This window comes from Pantherophis guttatus, chromosome 2, assembly GCF_059756535.1.
Source record: "Pantherophis guttatus breed Tessera chromosome 2, ASM5975653v1, whole genome shotgun sequence".
In the NCBI taxonomy this organism is placed as follows: domain Eukaryota; kingdom Metazoa; phylum Chordata; class Lepidosauria; order Squamata; family Colubridae; genus Pantherophis; species Pantherophis guttatus.
In genome coordinates, this window is record NC_142064.1 from 104,802,061 (window position 1) to 104,821,166 (window position 19,106).

A 19,106-nucleotide genomic window follows, 5' to 3' on the forward strand; every position below is an offset into this window, starting at 1 on the left:
CCCCCACCATTTTTGGAATAGTTTATAAAATCTTTTCCATTGATTCCAGTTTCCATGATGGCTCAACAGAGCTCCTTTTAAGGTTGTCTCCCCTTCAGTCTGAATTTTCATCAGTCTTTTCAAATATGGGCAATTGACTATAAAGATTATCAGAAGCAAATTAAAGAAACTTTCATGTCATCTACTCTCGGCCAGATGAAATAAGCCTTTCCTTTAAGAAATCAATGAATGTTAAGTAGTCAGTTTTGATTACTGTCAGGCTTTACACTGAGTACAGCGATAAATCTTGGGTCTCCCGACAACTTAGCTCCTTATTCAGATGGGGGCTTATTTGGCAGAAGACTCACAGACACAGCTCAGCAAAATGTCTGCAATAAATATCTTTTTCCCCCCTATCCATACTTCATTACAATTATTTCACTAATGCTGGAGCAGGTCAGGTTATCACAGTTTGTGGAATCCCTTCCTAAATGAGATCATTCTGTATTTTGCCTGGCAGTCCTTTATACCAGTAAGTTGAGTTTATTTTCTTCTAGTCCAAATTCTGAGCTAATACATAGCTGAAACTCAGTGAATACTTCTGACCTAAAGGCTTAACCTATTAGAGATAACACATTTCGTAACTGGAAGACACAGTTGCTAATGCCTCGCTCCAGTATGAGACCCAAATGAAGTTGGATTCTTGAAGTTAGCCTCTAGACATGCTACAAAATTAGTGAAGTTATCCAACAGAGATTGCTCATTTTGCAGCTCCCCCTATCATTAGGCTAACATGAACCCTACTTAAGCATAATGAGAAAATCATAATGTCTCATAGAGATGATTAATTTACTATGAGCTATAAATATACCTGCATTCTTATAATATTTGTGTAGCAAGGAGGCAAATACTCAGGGTCAGCTCTGGCTACTTCAGCTACAGTGCAATGTCTTGGGCCAGCACTGGAACAAGGGCCATGTGTAGGGCTTTCAGTTCAACCATCTGAATTGACACATATTGTTAATCATTTGGGTCTCATGCTGGAGCAAGGGATTGGCAAGTGGGCGAATTTAAAGGTTCAACTCGCAATGAACTTTATTTCCAGAAAATATAAACAGACCAATGAGCCTAAAAACAAAGATGCAGTGGCTCAGTGGCTAAGATGCTGAGCTTGTCGATCGAAAGGTCGGCAGTTCAGCAGTTCGAATCCCTAGTGCCGCGTAACAGGGTGAGCTCCTGTTACTTATCCCAGCTTCTGCCAACCTAGCAGTTTGAAAGCACGTAAAAAATGCAAGTAGAAAAATAGGGACCACCTTTGGTGGGAAGGTAACATTGCTCTGTGTGCCTTTGGCGTTTAGTCATGCCAGCCACATGACCATGGAGATGTCTTCGGACAGCTTTAAAAACAAAGATGAAACAAAGATGAGCACCACCACCTAGAGTCGGGAACGACTAGCACATATGTGCGAGGGGAAATTTTACCTTTACCTTTATACTCTCAAAATGAGATCATTCTGTAAACTGCCATGGCTCTGGATTGCAGTTTTATTTGGTTGAAGGATGAATCACTGAAGAGTTGCATGGAGTGAAAGGTCTTTTGATAACCATCTTTGATTTGTCTAAGGATTGAATTATGAGCACCTAATTTGTCTGTCAGTCAGGTTCACTGGCTAGATTTTAGAAGAATTTTGTGAACATTTGATATGATTTGACTTGTACTTGGCTCAATGCTCTTTGAAATACATAAAAAGCTGGGTAGTGTAAATCTTACTGCATATTAGAAAAGAATCACTAAAGCAGTGAATTGCCCTTTGTCATCATGAAGATTTAGTTATTCTCATTATATCTGCTGTAGCTTAAGTCTTTTCTTCTTTTCTCCCATCCTTCCCATACAGTAGTTTAACATACTTTATGCTCTGCCTATCTTGGCCTTGAAGCTGGGTAACTTCTGGATACATGCATAATTGACATCTTTCCCTGAAAATTTCTGTCTCAACTTAACTTCCAGGTGGTCTAGAGTAAAACCCTGTTATCAAGCACTAGACTTATTGATGACTTTTGAATTGTGGTGTTGGAGAAGACTATTGAGAGTCCCTTGGACTGCAAGGAGATCAAATCAGTCAACCCTAAAGGAAATCAACTCTGACTGTCCTTTGGAAGGACAGATACGGAAGCTGCAGCTCAAATACTTTGGCCATGAGAAGAGAGGACTCATTGGAAAAGACCCTGAAGTTGAGACAGAGTGAAGGTAAATGGAGAAGGGAGTGACAGAGGATGAGATGGTTAGATAGTGTCATCGATGCAGTGGGTATGAGTTTGGGCAGACTCAGGGAGACAGTGGAGGACAGGGGGGCCTGGGGTGCTATGGTCCATGGTGTCACAAAGAGTTGGACATGACTTAGTGACTGAACAACAACAGAGTTAGGCCTAAGTTTACTTTTCTATCCTTCGCTAGATGAGGACCCTGTCTTAATTGAGTAACCCCCTTCAGAATAAAAAATGGGTTAGGGAGTAAAATTTCCTCCTCCCTTTTTTTTTTACTCCTATACCAGGTATAAGAATGATTTTGCTTTTTTCCCCTCCTTAACATGGTCTATTGGAAGAGTAGCGGGACCTAATCTTAACAATGTTGTTTCCTGCATTTCCCTCGTCAGCCTATGTAATTTTATGAAAACTGAGGCTGCATCCATTGATGAAATTTAGTAGGCCCTACAGTGGTGGGTTGCTACCGGTTCGCCCCGGATTGGCCCACCCACCCAGACACTTCTGCGCATGCGCAGAAGCTTCTCGCGCGAGCACACCCACAAGCAAACCGGTAGCAATGGGTTTTGAAACCTGCCCCTGGTGCCCTAGTTTCCACTCATCACAATGATTAAAAAAGTGTCAAAAGAAAAACCATTAACCCAGGGGTGAAATGCTCCCGGTTCGGACCGGATCACCCGATCCGGTAGCGATGGCAGCAGGTGGTTCGGAGAACCGGTAGCAAGGATCCCTGCCCCCCCACCCCAATGCCCAGCTGAGCCGCGGGATTTTTTTTTTTTACTTTTAAAAGCATTTTTTCCTGCAACCTCTTCGGATGAAAAAATGCTTTTAAAAGTAAAAAGAAAGCCTCTGATGATCCCGCAGCTCAGCTGGGATCGTCAGAGGCTTTTAAAAGCATTTTTTTTTGCAACCTCTTCAGCCGAAGAGTTTGTAGGGGAAAAAAATGCCTTTAAAAGCCTCTGGCGATCCCAGCTGAGTTGCCTGATCATCAGAGGCTTCTAAAAGCATTTTTTTTCTGCAACCTCTTAAGGTTGTAGAAAAAATGCTTGTAAAAGTAAAAAGAAGAAAGTTGGCCACACCCACCCAGTCACATTACAACACCACCACCACCACCAAGTCATGCCCACAGAACTGGTACTAACAAATTTTACATTTCACTACTGCATTAACCTCATCTTCATGTTGACCTGGCATCTCTAAGCTGCCAAATGGCACTATCCAATCTGGGGTGCTATTTGAGGTTGTGACCAATTCTCGATGCAACTCAAAAACATTGACTCTTTGTACTTTTATTCTTTTGACCATAAGAAACACTTAGGGACAGAGAGCAAACCAAAGATGAAATACTTGCTCTCTTTTCTCCTGATCTGAAGATATAATCTTCAGGATCTGCTTGACTTTGTTAGGGCTGAGAAGGAAGAAGAAGATGGGCCTGGTTAGTACTTGGATGTTCATATTACACCAGGGCGGTGGGCTAGAGTGGGAAGTTAAAAAAAAATCCCAGATGGTGGCACTCCTATATTGCAAAGAAAACAGGAACATGTTCAAAATGGTCCTGAGGAGACAAGATCAGCCTGAAGATGGTGCTTACTTTTCAGAACTCTTCCTTTGAACCTGCTTCCTGCAGTACATTTTCTCCCCTAACTTCTATGATGATAGAAAACTGAGAGAAAATTGTCACAATTGTTACCATCGGGCAGAAGACATCGAAGTATAGGCAGCCAGACAAACAGGTTTAAAAACAGCTTCTACCTATTGGCTGTCAGACTCCTAAACACAATCAAATCACTCCACGTACATATGGAAACGTATGACTAGTTTTTTCTTTCCCCAATTACTTATATAAATTGGGAACTGTATTGTCTTGTGTTTTTTGTTATGGATTGCACCAGTAGAGGCTAAATCAATTTCGTTGTATACATGGTATACAATGACAATAAAAGCTATTATTATTATTATTATTATTATTATTATTATTATTATTTAATCTTTAGTGAGATTCACAGCCTTTGAAGTTGGTTAATAGCTCAGCAGCTCGAGTCCTAACCAAGGACCTAGGAACTGTTAAGGTATTGTCGGAGGATGTAAGCTGTTCCGAGTAAGGTGGTTTTTTGTAGAGTCAAAATGTTCAAGTCCGGCAAATTTAGAATTTCTAAATAGCGGGGTAGCCCTTTGGGTATTGCTCCAAGGGCTCCAATTACAATCGGGACAACACACGATTTCTTTTTCCACAGTCGCTCAACTTCAATTTGCAAGTCCCAGTACTTTGTGATTTTTTCTTGCTGCTTATCTTCAATCCGTGCATCACCAGGTATTGCAATATCAATGAACCATATTTCTTTCTTTTCAACTATTGTTATGTCAGGTGTGTTGTGAACCAAATGCCTGTCAGTCTGAATCCTAAAGTCCCACAAGATCTTGAGTTTCTTTTATTCTTTTATTTATTTTATTATTATTGTTGTTGTTGTTGTTTACTCTGGCAAACTCTGTTCTCATGAAATCAGCATGAACAATCATGCGTGGCATTGGAAAGCATGGACAATATGTACTTGACAATATGTATTTGTCTCATATATGAAAAACACATGGGGTTCTTTATGATTAGAGAAAATGAATTTCCCTGTTGTTATCTTTGTTTTCATAATAATAACTTGTTTCTTCAACTGAGATCTTAGATCAGGTTCAAGTCCAGCTATAGCTATCCTCAGTATTGTAGATCAGAGATACCAATGATATCTACTCCAGCAAAGATATCAAATACAGATGGTCCTCGCTTAGCGACCACAGTTGGAAGCAGAAAATAGTCCTTATGCAAAGTAGCTGCTAAGTGCAACTGCAACTGAGCTTATGATCTTACTTCAGCTTTCCTTTGCTTTGCAGACTTACAAAGATTTAAATGCAAGGACTGGTCATAAAGTTAGGTTTTCATCACCACCGTAACTGCAAATTATCACTAATCAAGGCTGTCACTATATGAGGAATACCTGTATAGACACAGACACAAACAGGTATACAGGTGTGGATGTGGATGTATTGTATGTATGTATACCCATTCATAGATAAATGCCTTTAGAGAGAGGGCCAGTTTGGTCTAGTTGTTAAGGCTTTAGGCAAGAATCCAGAAGTCTTAATTCTAGTCCTGCCTTAGACATGAAAGCCAGCTGGGTGACTTTGGACCATTCGATCTCTCAGCCCAATTCATCTCTCAGGATTGTTATTGTGGAGGAACTGGAGAAAGGAGAATTAATATGTTCTTCACTGTGCATTATATATAAAAATAATAAAGGTGTGATAAAAAAATTAAAAATGACCTACTGCATTCCTTTTGACTCCCAGCTGCTCAGACATCTGTCTGCATAAAGTTCTGCTAGCCTGCCTTCCTATAACAGAATAACAGAGTTGGAAAGATTCTTGGAGGTCTTCTAATCCAAGTCCTTGCTCAAGGCAGGAGACCCTATATCATTCTGGACAAATGGTTGTCCAGTCTCTTCTTGAAAACCTCCAGTGATCGAGTACCCAACTTCTAGAGACAAACTATTCCAGTGATTAACTGTTCTCACCATCAGGAAATGTCTTCTTAGTTCTACATTGGTTTTCTCCTTAATAATCTTTCATCTGTTACTTCTTGTCCTATTCTCAGATACTTTAGAAAATAGGTCAACTTCCTCTTTTCTGTCACAGCCTGTCAAGTATTGGAAGACTGATATCATGTCACTCCTGCTCCTTGTCTTCATTAAGGTAAACATACCTAGTTCCTGCAACCGTTTAACCTCCAGACCCCTGATCATCTTTGTTGCTCTTCTCTAAACTCTTTCTGGAGTCTCAATGTCTTTTTGTACCATGATGACCAAAACTAGATGCAATATTGCAAGTTTGCTGTTACCAGTACAATATAACATGGTACTATAACTTCAAGTGATCTTGATGCTGTCCCTCTGTTGATGCAGCCTAGGACTCCATTGGCCTTTTTGGCATCTGCAGCATACTGCTGACTCATACTTAAGTGATTGTTACTTTCCCACCGAAATGGTACCTATTTATCTACTCACATTTGCATGCTATTGAGCTGCTAGGTGGGCAGGAGCTGGGGCAAGTAATAAGAGATCAGCCCATTACACAGTTCCGGTCTCAAAACCAGGCTGTCAGTTTTCCAGCTGACAAGTTCAATGTCTTTAATCTGAACCATTGTGCCCCCTTCATTATAAATCATCATTATTACTTAGTACAAAGTTTTTTTTTTCATTTACTAAGATTCCTTGTTATTATTTGATACAAAGATAGACAGGTTGAGGGCTAGATGCAAGTATAAAAGCTCTTTTTTTAAATGTTCCCAACCCACTTCCTCCCAGAAATTTCATCTTGGATGAGTGGTGACAAATTCCCAAAAAATAAAATACAATTTCTCCATGGTATTTGTCATAAAACAAGAATGGTATATAAATCACAGTAACACACTTCAAAAACAATGCACAACCACTGACATTCCAATGCTAACAATTGTGTGATGTCATTACATTATCATTCTGTCCACTCTGGCTCTAAGCTGATCAGAAGAGAAATAAGAGCACTCCTGGCCTTCTTTTGATTTAATATCCTAAGGGAGGGAGCCCTGGCACTGAAAACAGATTCTAAAGATGAGATCATACCTTAGGCTGACTATCATCTGTTGACGGAAGTAGAATAAACACAGGACAGAAAAAAAAATAACCAAGATAAGTAAACTTTGAGACTACATGTAAACTTATACATAAACTGTGCAACTGCTGATGGGATTTAGGGAGGTAAGTATCTGAAGCGGTTAGCTCAAATAGGTTAATGCTTAATATCTCTCTTCAGTTAATCAACTTGATATATATTTCTTATTTTCTAGTGGAAGTATAGTTTGTAAACCTGCAGTCCCAACTTTAATCAATCCTTCAAGCTTCAAAATAGTCTAAATATTTGGACAAAACAATTTGCAAATTAACTGCAAGTTATTCTTTTTGATGGTGATTTTGACATAACAATATAGGGTTTATCTTTCAGCTTCTGTTCAAAAGGGTTTTTTAAAAAAGTCTTACCGTTAAATGTACAATCTCTTTTCATATACATAAAGTTCTCTTGGATTTATCCAGTTCAGCTGAAATGGCCGGAGAATGCTTGGAGCAAAACACTGCACAAAGAAATCTGAGGAGGCAGGAAATAAAATAACTGAAATGGATCCATGTGACATGGACTGTTAAAAATAAAACTGATGAACTCAGCAGCATGATTCACTTTATGGAACACTGTCCTTTCATGGCATTTCTCTCCACTACTGCTAGAGTGATATTTAACAGAATAGCTGTTGAACAGGTGATTCATATCTTAATAGAGGACAATATTACCAGTAAAGGGCAATGGTATTTTCTTTGCTGTATTATAGAGAAAGTTTTGCATTCCTTCTTCCTTTTATTTTTCACTACAAATATTTGTCCTCAGCCTTTTCCATACATAGCAGCTAGATCACAAATCTTTATTCAGTACAAAATATTAGCTTTCTTGTCTGAAGACATAAAAGTTTAAACTATTTATATGAATCTTACTGACATTAACAGTTAAGTAATAACCCAAGTCCAAATCATAGTTTAGATGCTTGAAAGTAGATATGGGTTGATTGTTCCTTTCTTCCATCTTAGCAGCAGCTTTTCATTCCATTTTCTAATGAGCTTTACTCTGGATTTATAGAAATGTATCAGGCCTGAACTAAGGCACAGATCCTACTATTTTACTCCTTGCAAACTTCTTTTTAACCTCATTTTGAAGCATATCAACAGTAACCACAATTTGTTCGAAAAAATAAAGGACAAACCAGAAAAAGGGGCAAATCTAAAAGGGGTTCATATAAGGATAACAATATTTAATTGCTATGTTTATAACTTAGTTTACCAAAAAAATTTAAAGAGCAAAACAAAGGAAAAGTTTACAAAAATGTATATTCTAAGAAAAATATCTACAATCAAACAGAATATGTACATTTATTTTTAAAAAAGCAATTCAATTTCCATATTTTTACATGAATGTGAAAGACTGTGTTAAGTGGTACTGTTTGTAGATTAAAAGTTAAATGACAAATTGTGTTTTTTTAAATTATTAATCTAAATGAAATTGAAATGTTAGATAAATAATATAAGAATGTTGTAAGTGGACCAGCAGATGTAGAATGGTCCAAATGTAAAAATAATTGGAAGTAACTGAAATGATAGGGAAAAAGAAAAATAACTATTAAATGAAAATAAGGGTGGAAAGTTAATTAAATTGAAAAGATTTTAAGGTAAATATGAAATAAGTTGGAAATACAATGTTAAGAATTTTAATAATATGATGGAAATCTTGACGAATATATGATATAAAGAGAAGAAAAACGGGGATGCCTGGACCATAGCAAAAGCACTGAATTGAAAATAAAAATAGCAAAAGAGAGAGACAGAAAAAGGAGTAGGGAGATTGAAGGAAGGGAGAAGGAGAGAGAGGAGCAGAAGAAAGGGAAGAGGAGAGGAAGACAGGAAAGGGAAATAAGAGTAGGAGAGAAGGTTAAATAGCGGGGAGGAAAGGAGGAGGGAGAAAAAGGAAAGGGAAGTAGAGAAGGAATAGGAGAGGAGGGAAGATGAAGGTAAAAAGGATGAAAGAAGGGAGGGAAAGGAAGAGAAAGAGAAGAAAGATTGCTGTAAATCAAAAAAGATGAAATGGAGGAAAGGCATTCCTGAATACGTTTAAATATATCAAGATAAAGAATGAACTATTTTAAAAAATTAAAGGAGAATGGAAAATTATTAAGAATGGGAAAAATAGAATTTGAGGGTGAAAGAAGATACTGTTTATAGAAATAAGAAAAGAAAAATTAAAAGTTGATTAATAAATATGGAAAAAGAACACTTTGGCAGAAACTGTAACAAAGTAAAATATATTTGAATATGATAAATTGTATATGATATGATGTGATACAGTTAATGCTCTGTTTCAAAAAATATGCGGGTGTGTATTGGGGGGAACCAATAAAACTTGTAAAAAAAATAATCTAAAGAATGGCTTTCTGAAATAAAGGACTATTCTTTATAATGAGGACACATGATCACTACAGACATGGAGCACACAATATGAGAAAATAATGATAAATGAATAGACTTTGTTTAAATCCCTGTTTATAAATTAGTCAGTAGCAAATTGTGATTAAACCTGCCAATCCATTGTTAATTGTTTTCCCAGTTCTCCGTCACATCTCATCACTGTTCTGTGTTTCTTTCTAGCTATACAGTAATTGTATATAAGTAGTCCTTGACTTACAACAGTTCATTTAGTGACCGTTTGAAGTTATAACGTCATTGAAAAACATGACTGTTTTTCACACTTATGACCATTGCAGCATGCCCAAAGTCACGTGATCAAAATTTTGGCAGAATCAGAATCAATCTTTATTACAGTTACAGACCAGCACAAGAATTAAATATTAAAATAAATATGTTCTCTAAAAATTATTGGAAAATAACTAAGCAAAGTAATAATATGAATCTTTAGGTGTTTTTTCCTTATTATCATTACAGCAGCACAAAATTTTGCTACTGCAAGAATGGTAGCTGGATTCGAATCCTGAAGGAGATGGTGCACATGGAAATTATCTGATCTCCCTAGAAATCTCTCCAACAGAGGGAGGATATACATTGATCTGATGTACCTGTAGAACTTGCAACGCAATAGGACATGTGAGATATCTTCAACTTCCCCATTGCCACATGTACACATTCGCTCAGCTATTGGGGTTTTATCATACCTGCCTTGCAGGAGTGCTAAGGGGAGGATATTAGGTCTAGCTCTAAAAAATGCTATTCTGTTCTTAGGAAAAATCAGGTCTTCCAGACACCTTGCTGGTTCCCAAACATCCCATTTAATCTGATTTCTGCTGTAGAGAGATATCCTGTTAAATTCTAGCTGGAACTTCATGTCTCTTATTCTATTGATAACCACTTGCTTGGCTTGATCATAGGGATATTAAAAACAGTGGGGAAGGTCCATAGAAGGCCAACTTATGCTCTATCGCTTGTTTACAGGAAGAGGGGACGTTGTCTATCAGGACTAAAGGGGTCAAGCCCTCTGGGAAGAATGGAATTTTCAACCAGGCCCTTACCTGAATTTGGTATTCCTGCCTCAATTTTCAACTGGGCGTTTGATGTCCTGTTAGGTGCAGTGAAAATGGATCGCAGAAATTTTATTTGTTTGGTTTCTAAAGATTCTTTCTTCAAAAAAAAAATCTTGCTTGTTCCTCATAGAGAATTTGTCTCAGTTTTTTAGCCTCAACTTGTTTTAAGGCTATGGGGACTAATTGTCCTCCACCCATGTAAAAAATGTGTTTGATAGCATTTGAAGATCTAACAGTTGATTGCATCATGTGGTTCCAAATACCTTTCTTATGGAAAACCACCCCAAAGCACTTAAATGTATTTATCCCTGATGTAGTCCTCTTTGTACACTTATTGAGCCAGATAAAGTCCCTTATGGGTTACACCTTACTTTGAAGGTGGAGTTAGAATATAGTTTTTATATGAGATAGAGGAGGTATTTATCAATAGTAGTATTTTTTAGTTTATTCCAGAGGGTCAGGGCCGGATTTTCCTATAGGCTAACTAGGCTTCAGCCTAGGGCCTCAAGATCAAGAGGGGCCTACACAGTGGTGGGATTCTGGGGGTTCTAGGGGGTTCGGCCGAGCCCTTTGTTAAATTGCTGACTCGCCCACCCCTCGCCTCCCACCCGCGCGGCGCCAGCCTACCGTAGCCAGGGGTAGGCAATTGTGGCTCTTTTACAACCTGTGGCCTTCAACTTCCAGAATTCCTGAGACAGCTTGGCTGGGAGTTGAGGCCACAGGTTGTAAAAGAGCCACCATTGCCCACCCCTTCCCTAGCCTGAGTTCCGCGGCCTGGGATCCACATGGGCTGCCACGTGGTTCCCCACCGGCTCCGGACGCAAGAGAGCAGGATGGAGAAAGCAGCTTCCACGCCTTCACTCACCCTCACTCTCTGCTCTGTTGGATCGCCGGCCGTTCGCTTACCCCGCCCACTCCCCATCTATTGCTGCCTCCGATGGCTAGAGGAAAAAAAAACTTCAAATTCTTGCCGCGGGGCTTCAAAGGGCCGCCCTAGAGCCAGTGGTGCAGCCGAACCCTTTGTTAAATTGCTGGCTTGCCCCACCCCTCCGCACCACTATTTATTGCCAATAAATAGTGGTGGGCGAGGGGCGGGGGAGCCAGCAATTTAACAAAGGGTTCGGTGGTTTTTTTTGTAATTTTATTGGCCCACGGAGCTTCAGCATAGGCTAATTGGCCTCCCGGCTCTCAGCTGATTTGTCTCAGCTGTTTTGCTCAGGGCTCTTCTGCTTCCTTGCAAAGAGTGCTGATTTTTTTCCCCCTAGCTACGCTGAGAAACAAAACTGAAACTGCTTTGCTGTTGCTGCAAGTTTGGAAAATTAGGCAGGCAGAATTCTTTTCTTTTTCTTCACCAAAAAAGGTAGGTGCAAACAATGGGAAATTTAGGGAAAAAGAGGAGAGTTCAGGATTTTAAAACACAAAAGAAAAAAAGCTCTATTTAACTAGGGAATTGTAATAATTGAGATACTATTAATTGTATATTTCTGAAAGCAGAAATAGTTAAGTTGTGGTTTGGAGGAATATATGGGGGAAATTATTTGGTTTATTATTATTGGTAAACATAATTAATTGATTTGTAACAAATTGGATTGCATGGAAATAATTGGAATATTCATGTTCATATTGATTAATATACAAAAAAGGTAATTATATAACTAATTGATTTATATTAAAATGTTGAATTTATATTAAACAACTAATATTACATAATTAACCAATGTGAAGATGGATATAAAAATAGATGACAATGGGAAGGGGTATAATATAGAATAGAAGGGAAAAATTGAATTTGATTAAGATTAGAGATGAGGATGAAGGGTAATATTAGTTTTTTACAAAAATAGATGAGGAATAAATATGGCAAAAAGGAAATACAGAAATTGTAAATTTAATTGAAATGACCAAACACTGTTTAAATTTGTGAACCAGCCAAATACTCTGTTCAAAGAAAATACATTGTATGTTTGTATGTGTGTTTCTAATTATTATTTATTCATATTTGTTCTCTTTTATTCTTTAAAGTTTAACAATTCATTCTTTATCTTAATATCTTTATATTTGTTTGGGGTTGGCTTTCTTCCCTTTCATCTTTTTTATTGTACAGCAATCTTTCTCCTCAAACCTACCACCTCTCTTTTCTTTCCTTCTTACTTTCTCTTCCTCCCCCTCTTCTTCTCCTCCCTACTTCCTCTTCCTTTCTCCTTCTCCTCCTCTCTTCCTCCCTCTCTCTCCTACTCTAATTTCCCTTCCCTTCCTTCATCCCTCTCTATTGCTGTATCCTTTTATGCATATGGACTACTCAGAGGGCTGAAAAAGTTATTTCTGACTGGTCCTCGCACTTTTGACCAGTCCTCGAACTTACGACTGTCCTCACATTTTACGTTTTTGCCCTATCTTGTCACCATGGTGAAGAGAAGCAGTTGTGAAATGAGTGACATGGTTGTTAAGAATGCTACAATGGGCATAAATGATGACCAGTTATAAGTGCGAAGACCGGTCAAAAGTGCGAGGACCTGTCAGAAATCACTTTTTTCAGCCCTCTGGGTAGTCCTTTTGTGCATATGGACTACTCAGAGGGCTGAAAAAGTTATTTTTGACTGGTCCTCGCATTTTTGACCAGTCCTCGAACTTACGACTGTCCTCACATTTTACGTTTTTGCCCTATCTTGTCACCATGGTGAAGAGAAGCAGTTGTGAAATGAGTGACATGGTTGTTAAGAAAGCTGCACGGGCATAAATGTGAGGATGGTCATAAGTGTGAGGACTGGTCAAAAGTGCGAGGCCCAGTCAGAAATGACTTTTTTCAGCCCTCTGAGTAGTCCCTATGCACATAGCCACGCCCACCCAGTCACATGACGAGCTACCCACGCCTACACAGTTACGTGACCAGCTAGCCACGCCCACCCAGTCACATGATTGCCACACCCCCAACTAAGCCACGCCCACAGAACCTGTTGTTAAAAAAATTGAATCCCACCACTGGTGAAAGGGCCTCATAAGTGGAATAGCCTAGGGCCTCTTTTCATCTAAATCCGGCCCTGCAGAGGGTACTTCTGGATAGCGAATCAAACACTTGTTTAAAGTCAAGGAAGGCCAGAAAAAGAGAAGATTTCTTTTTTGTACAAGGTGGTGAAGTACCAAAATATGATCAACTGTTGATCTCCCTTCCCTAAATCCAGCTTGTTTGTCTTTAATTATGGCCTGAGATTATCCAATCTTGAAGTTTGTGGTTTAGGTGTTCAGCATACAACTTGCTAACAACACTCTAATGGGCCTGTAGTTTCATGGATTGTTTTTACTGCTTGGCAACTGGTTCATATTTATGATGGTTGCTGGGTTCTTGGGTCATGTCACCTTTTGCGACGCTCTGACAAGCAAAGTCAATGGGGAAGTGAGATTCACTTAACAACTGCAGTGATTCACTTAACAACTGTGGCAAGAAAAGAAGTAAAATGGACCAAAGCTCACTTAATAACTGTCTCACTTAGCAACATAAATTTGGGCTGAATTATGGTCATAAGTCAAGGACTACCTGCATATCACTCACCAGCCTGTTTTCATGGGCAAAAGTGGCAACAGAAAGTAACATCACAAGAAAACAAAATGGAAACAGGGATACCTTTCCATTCTTGTTTCCATTCTATTTTTTTAAGTAATATATAGTATATGTTAAATTCCAATATAAACTCGAGCACACAAATTTGAGATATAGAATTATTCTTCCATTAATAATAATAATAATAATAATAATAATAATAATAATAATAATAATAATAATAATAATTTTATTTCTATACCGCCCTTCTCCCGAAGGACTCAGGGCGGTGTACAGCCTATTTAAAAACACAGAAACAAAACAACAGTTAAAATTTAAAATCATTAAATAATTAGGCTCCAATTAAAATCCCAGAAATTTAAAATACCCCAATTTAAAACGTTATGTTAATAGCCCGGCCTGGCGGAACAACAGGGTCTTCAGAGCGCAGCGAAACACTCGGAGGTCGGAGATCTTACGTATTTCCGGGGGCAGTTCATTCCACAGGGCTGGGGCTCCCACAGAGAAGGCCCTCCCCCTGGGTGTCGCCAGCCGACATAACTTGGCCGATGGCACCCTGAGGAGACCCTCTCTGTGGGAGCGGACTGGTCGGTGGGAGGCTATTGGTGGCAGAAGTCGGTCTCGAAGGTACCCGGGTCCTATGCCATGGAGCGCTTTAAAGGTGGTAACCAACACCTTGAATCGCACCCGGAAGACCACTGGGAGCCAGTGCAGCTCGCGCAGGAGGGGCGTCACATGGGCGCAACGAGTTGCACCCATAACCACCCGCGCGGCCGCATTCTGGACCAGTTGGAGCCTCCGAGTGCTCTTCAAGGGGAGCCCCATGTAGAGAGCATTACAATAGTCCAACCGGGAGGTGACAAGGGCGTGAGTGACCGTGCGCAAGGCGTCCCGATCCAGAAAGGGCTGCAACTGGTGAATCAGGTGAACCTGATAAAAGGCCCCCCTGGCCACGGCCGTCATGTGCTCTTCTAAAGACAGCCGTGCGTCCAGGAGGACACCCAGATTGCGAGCCCTCTCTGTGGGGGGCAAGGATTCACCCCCAATAGTCAGCGATGGCACCTGCTGACTATATCGGGGCGCCGGAAGCCACAGCCACTCGGTCTTGGAGGGGTTGAGTCTGAGCCTGTTCCTCCCCATCCAGGCCCGCATGGCCTCCAGGCAGTGGGACATCACATCAAGGGCATCGTTGGGGTGGTCTGGGGTGGAGATGTACAGCTGAGTATCGTCAGCGTACAGATGACACTTCACCCCAAAACCACGGATGATCTCACCCAGCGGCTTCACATAAATGTTGAACAGGAGAGGCGAGAGGACTGACCCTTGCGGCACTCCCCATGCGAGATGCCTCGAGGTCGACCTCTGTCCCCCTGCCAACACAAACTGCGAGCGGTCGGAGAGGAAGGAGGAGAACCACCACAGAACGGTGCCCCCTATTCCTAACCCCCTCAACCGCTGCAGCATGATACCATGGTCGATGGTATCAAAAGCCGCTGAGAGGTCTAATAGGACTAGGACAGAGGAGCAACCCCTGTCCCGAGCCCTCCAGAGATCATCCACGAACGCGACCAATGCCGTTTCTGTGCTGTACCCCTGCCTGAAGCCCGACTGGTACGGGTCCAGATAGATAGCTTCATCCAGGTGCCGGGGAAGTTGTCGTGTCACCACGCTCTCAACAACCTTCGCCACAAAACGAAGGTTGGAGACTGGACGATAGTTAGCTAATTCAGCCGGGTCCAGGGAAGGCTTCTTGAGGAGGGGCCTCACTACCGCCTCTTTCAAGGTGGCAGGAAAGGCACCCTCACTCAGAGAAGCAGTTATAATCCCCTGGAGCCAGCCTCGTGTAACCTCCCGGGAGGCCAGCACCAACCAGGAGGGACACAGGTCCAATAAACACGTGGCGGCACTAATCTTACCCAGAACCCTGTCCACATACAATAAAATTGTATTCCAGAAATAGCTTTCCTAGTTTTGACTTTCACAGCCTAATAGCCTATTGTTTTCCTCCAGTCATATTGGAGAATGACTTAAAGACTGGGAGAAGGGATAATTTAAACCTTAGCAGTCCACCCTTTCCCAAGAGTAATCATAAAATTATGAGGAGTTATTGCTACTAAAACTGAAGCTCATGACAAACTATAGTTAATATTGCTGGGGAGATCTTAGTGCTTCTCCCTTTCGTCCAGTATTTAAAAAAATAGCAAAAAAAAAAAAAGCGTTTTAGGACCTCCTGCCCAAAACTCAGGAATTAACAAACATAAAGAACTTTGTGTCTCTCTTGAAATTCAAGGATAGTTCTGTGCTACCTTGCATGTACTTATAATTTAACTGTAATATTTTATTTTTAAATCAGTGAGACCAGTTCTCTAGATATCAAAAGGAGTTTACTGGGAAAGATTTATGTAGTCAAAAATAAGATAAGGCAACAAGCACACAAATTCAAATTGAATTTTAATGGGTCTATGGCAAGGGTGCAGGATATCTGAAGAACCATCTTTTCCCAATGGGATTGACCCACCCTACTTGTGCTGGCAGAAGGGGCCTCTGTGGATCTCATCAGCCAAGGAATTTTAGATGGAGAGATCCAGGATATTCCAGCCTTTGGAATATCTTGCTGCAGGTGGTAAGATTCCCCTCTCCCCCCCCCCCAACCTCTCCTTTAGCCTTCAGGAAAAATTTTGAAAACTTGGCTATGTTAGCTGGCATGGAGTTCTGAAGGAGAAGCTGCTGGGCTGGAAGTGGTTGGTGCATTAAGACAGAAAGCACATCTTAATGTTGTGCTTGTCCACCCCTTTTTTGTAATTTTAATGTTTTTATACTTATAATTGTCTAGCTATGTATATATTTTATCATTCTGTAAGCCACTCAGTCACTTTGAACCTTGAAATGGGTGGCAAATAAATTAATAAAAACACAATGTTATTTAATATCACTGTATTAACTAGATCTATAGGATCTTGAGACTTCAAGACAGTTTTGCAGAAAGAAGGCTGGGGATAACTCATATGGAACAGCTTATCCTTTCAGCATGACATCAATTTACCAGATGGGTTAGTGTGTTAGTGGCTTGCCAAAAACCATGGCAGCCCTTGCCCTTCCTCCTGAAGTTTGGCAGACCGCTACTCTCTTGGTCTTTTGCAAAGCACTGAAGACCTGGCTTTTCACACAACTGCTGGGATAAGACGAGGTGACTGAAGCTTGACTTAGCATCAGGTTTTTCTTTCATGTGTTAGGTTATCATTTTACTATGGTTTTTGTGTTGCTTTAATTTTAAATTGGAAGCTGCTAAAGTTTGTTATAAGATGGACAGCTATATAAATGTTTCAAATAAATAGAGTTTTTCAGCCAGGAGCTGAACGGGAAAAGAACAACCATATTAGTACTATGAGACCACAGGATGTCAACACTCTGCACTGTCTGGTAGGCTATCATAGCTAGTCTTTCCTGTTGTATCATGTCCAGAAGATAATGCTGCGAGATTTTTGGCATCTCAGTTGTCTTCTAATGTCCCACAGAATTCCATCTTGTTCTGATCATCACTCAATCTTACAATAACCACTTCAGTTCTTAGCATGGGGCAGGGAAATGTGTTGTGGCTGTTGCACAGTGATGATGCAGGGATATTACCATTTAGGATAAAACTGGGGGTTGTGCCCCCAACAACCAAACGATGTGTTTTATGGTTGGTATTTCAAGCATTGAGCATTGAATAGTGTGTTCTTGGATTAGATGCAAAAAACAATATCCCAAGCACCTTGTGTGTTTAACACAGCCTGGCACTGCTTTACAGGAAGTTCAGAGAAGAAACACCCCCTCCCCCAAACACATTAGAAACTAATCATTTCATCCAATTGGTTTCACATCCAATGCTTTTATTAGTTCGTGGATTATTTTAAGATTTATCCCAAGAGTCAATGTTGGAAATGTACTACTAATGCCATAAAATAAAAATCCCACGTTTCTTTGTTTTTGATATAGTATGATATTATTTGTGCCAAGAGATGGCTTCTGGTGGAGCCTACATAAAAATGATGGTACATTTTTGATGGTACTGAATTTAGGGTTCATTCTGTACAAAAAGATGCAATCCATCGTTTCCCATGGAACCTGCAAAAAAAAAAAAAAATCACATGAAATAAAGTTCTATGTCAGATCTCCTGAAGAGAACTTTTACTGGTTTCCACAAATGATGCGCACTTCCCAATTAAGTCAGCTGCTACCGCTTTCCAAGATCTGTTGGATCAAGTTGCAGAAGGATCATTTTAGGAAATGTGCATGTTCAATGTTCTGAGCTGCACCAAGGGTATCCAAAAAGAATCCGCTTTTTGGATTTCCTTTTTTAATTCACCGTTATTTAAGAATGCTCATGGCCCATCTGCCTCTCTCTCTTTTTTTTTTTCTTGTGAATTCCTCTCCGTGGGCTGGCTTTAGTTACCCCGTCGAAGGTGCGCAAACACCAAGAAAAAAGCTGCAACCTCCTCTCGTTCAGTGGCTCGCTGAGCAAAGTGATGGATCTCCGCCGGTTATACTTCCCGCCCTAGAAGCAAGTAAAGAAACGGCTCGTTCGTTACGCATCTCGCGCGTCTTACATGGGATCTTTCTTGCGCTCCCGCGGCAGGTAAGCCCGGGAAACCTCCCCTCCACTTCTTTCTCTCTCTCTCTCTCCCTCAAGGCCCCTTCTGTCCCTAGACTTATTTACGTACAGGCGGACCGGAAGCTGCGCCAAATGGCTGGCTGAACCGCGCTTGCGCGCTGTAGCTTTTCGCACCCGGCTTCGCCTTGCGTAGAGGGAGAGGCGCCTGTGCGCGCCTTGGGCCCAAGAAGGATTTTGGGACCGTGTAGGCCGGCTCTTTAGCCGGCCGCAACAGCAGGTACTGGGAGTTGGTGGTAGATCAGTTGTTCGCGCCTGATTCGAGGGGCCGGCCTTGCCTAAGAGGTGCGGCCGCTGGGCTGCGTTTCGCCCAGGGCTGTGAGCAGGCCAGGGAGGAGGCAAAAGGAGGGCTGGGAGTGTGCGCGGCCTTTTGGTTGGGGGCGCCCGCAGGCTGAGCCTGGCGTCCAACAAGGAGGCCCCTCGAGAGGGCTGCTGCTGCTGCTTACTCGCGGGACGTTGAGGTGGTGACTTGCTGCGCTGGAAGGTGGGGAGGGGGGGTTACTCAG

At 40.9% G+C, this 19,106-nt stretch overlaps 2 protein-coding genes across 6 annotated transcripts in view; one reads left to right on the forward strand and one right to left on the reverse strand.

The window, feature by feature from the left end:
• The window catches only part of FBXO40 (F-box protein 40), a 36,376-nt gene extending 28,967 nt beyond the window's left edge, over nucleotides 1-7,409 (reverse strand). The window contains exons 1-2 of one of the 2 annotated variants that reach the window (XM_034411090.2): nucleotides 7,302-7,405; nucleotides 5,557-5,621 (exon numbers count right to left, since the gene is read on the reverse strand). In XM_034411090.2, the coding sequence (XP_034266981.1) occupies nucleotides 5,557-5,621; nucleotides 7,302-7,332 (96 nt within the window). In that variant the 5' untranslated portion in view covers nucleotides 7,333-7,405. Of the gene's footprint in view, nucleotides 1-5,556; nucleotides 5,622-7,301 lie in introns of both variants that reach the window. The other variant, XM_034411092.2, reaches the window with a different exon arrangement.
• Nucleotides 6,768-19,106, forward strand: part of KPNA1 (karyopherin subunit alpha 1) — a 67,673-nt gene continuing 55,334 nt past the window's right edge. For 2 of the 4 annotated variants that reach the window (XM_087888357.1, XM_034411094.3), the window contains exons 1-3: nucleotides 6,768-7,022; nucleotides 9,801-9,959; nucleotides 18,381-18,567. The gene's annotated coding sequence lies outside the window, so the exon portion shown is untranslated. Of the gene's footprint in view, nucleotides 7,023-9,800; nucleotides 9,960-18,380; nucleotides 18,821-19,106 lie in introns of those variants that run through there. The other 2 variants (XM_034411095.3, XM_034411093.2) reach the window with 2 other exon arrangements.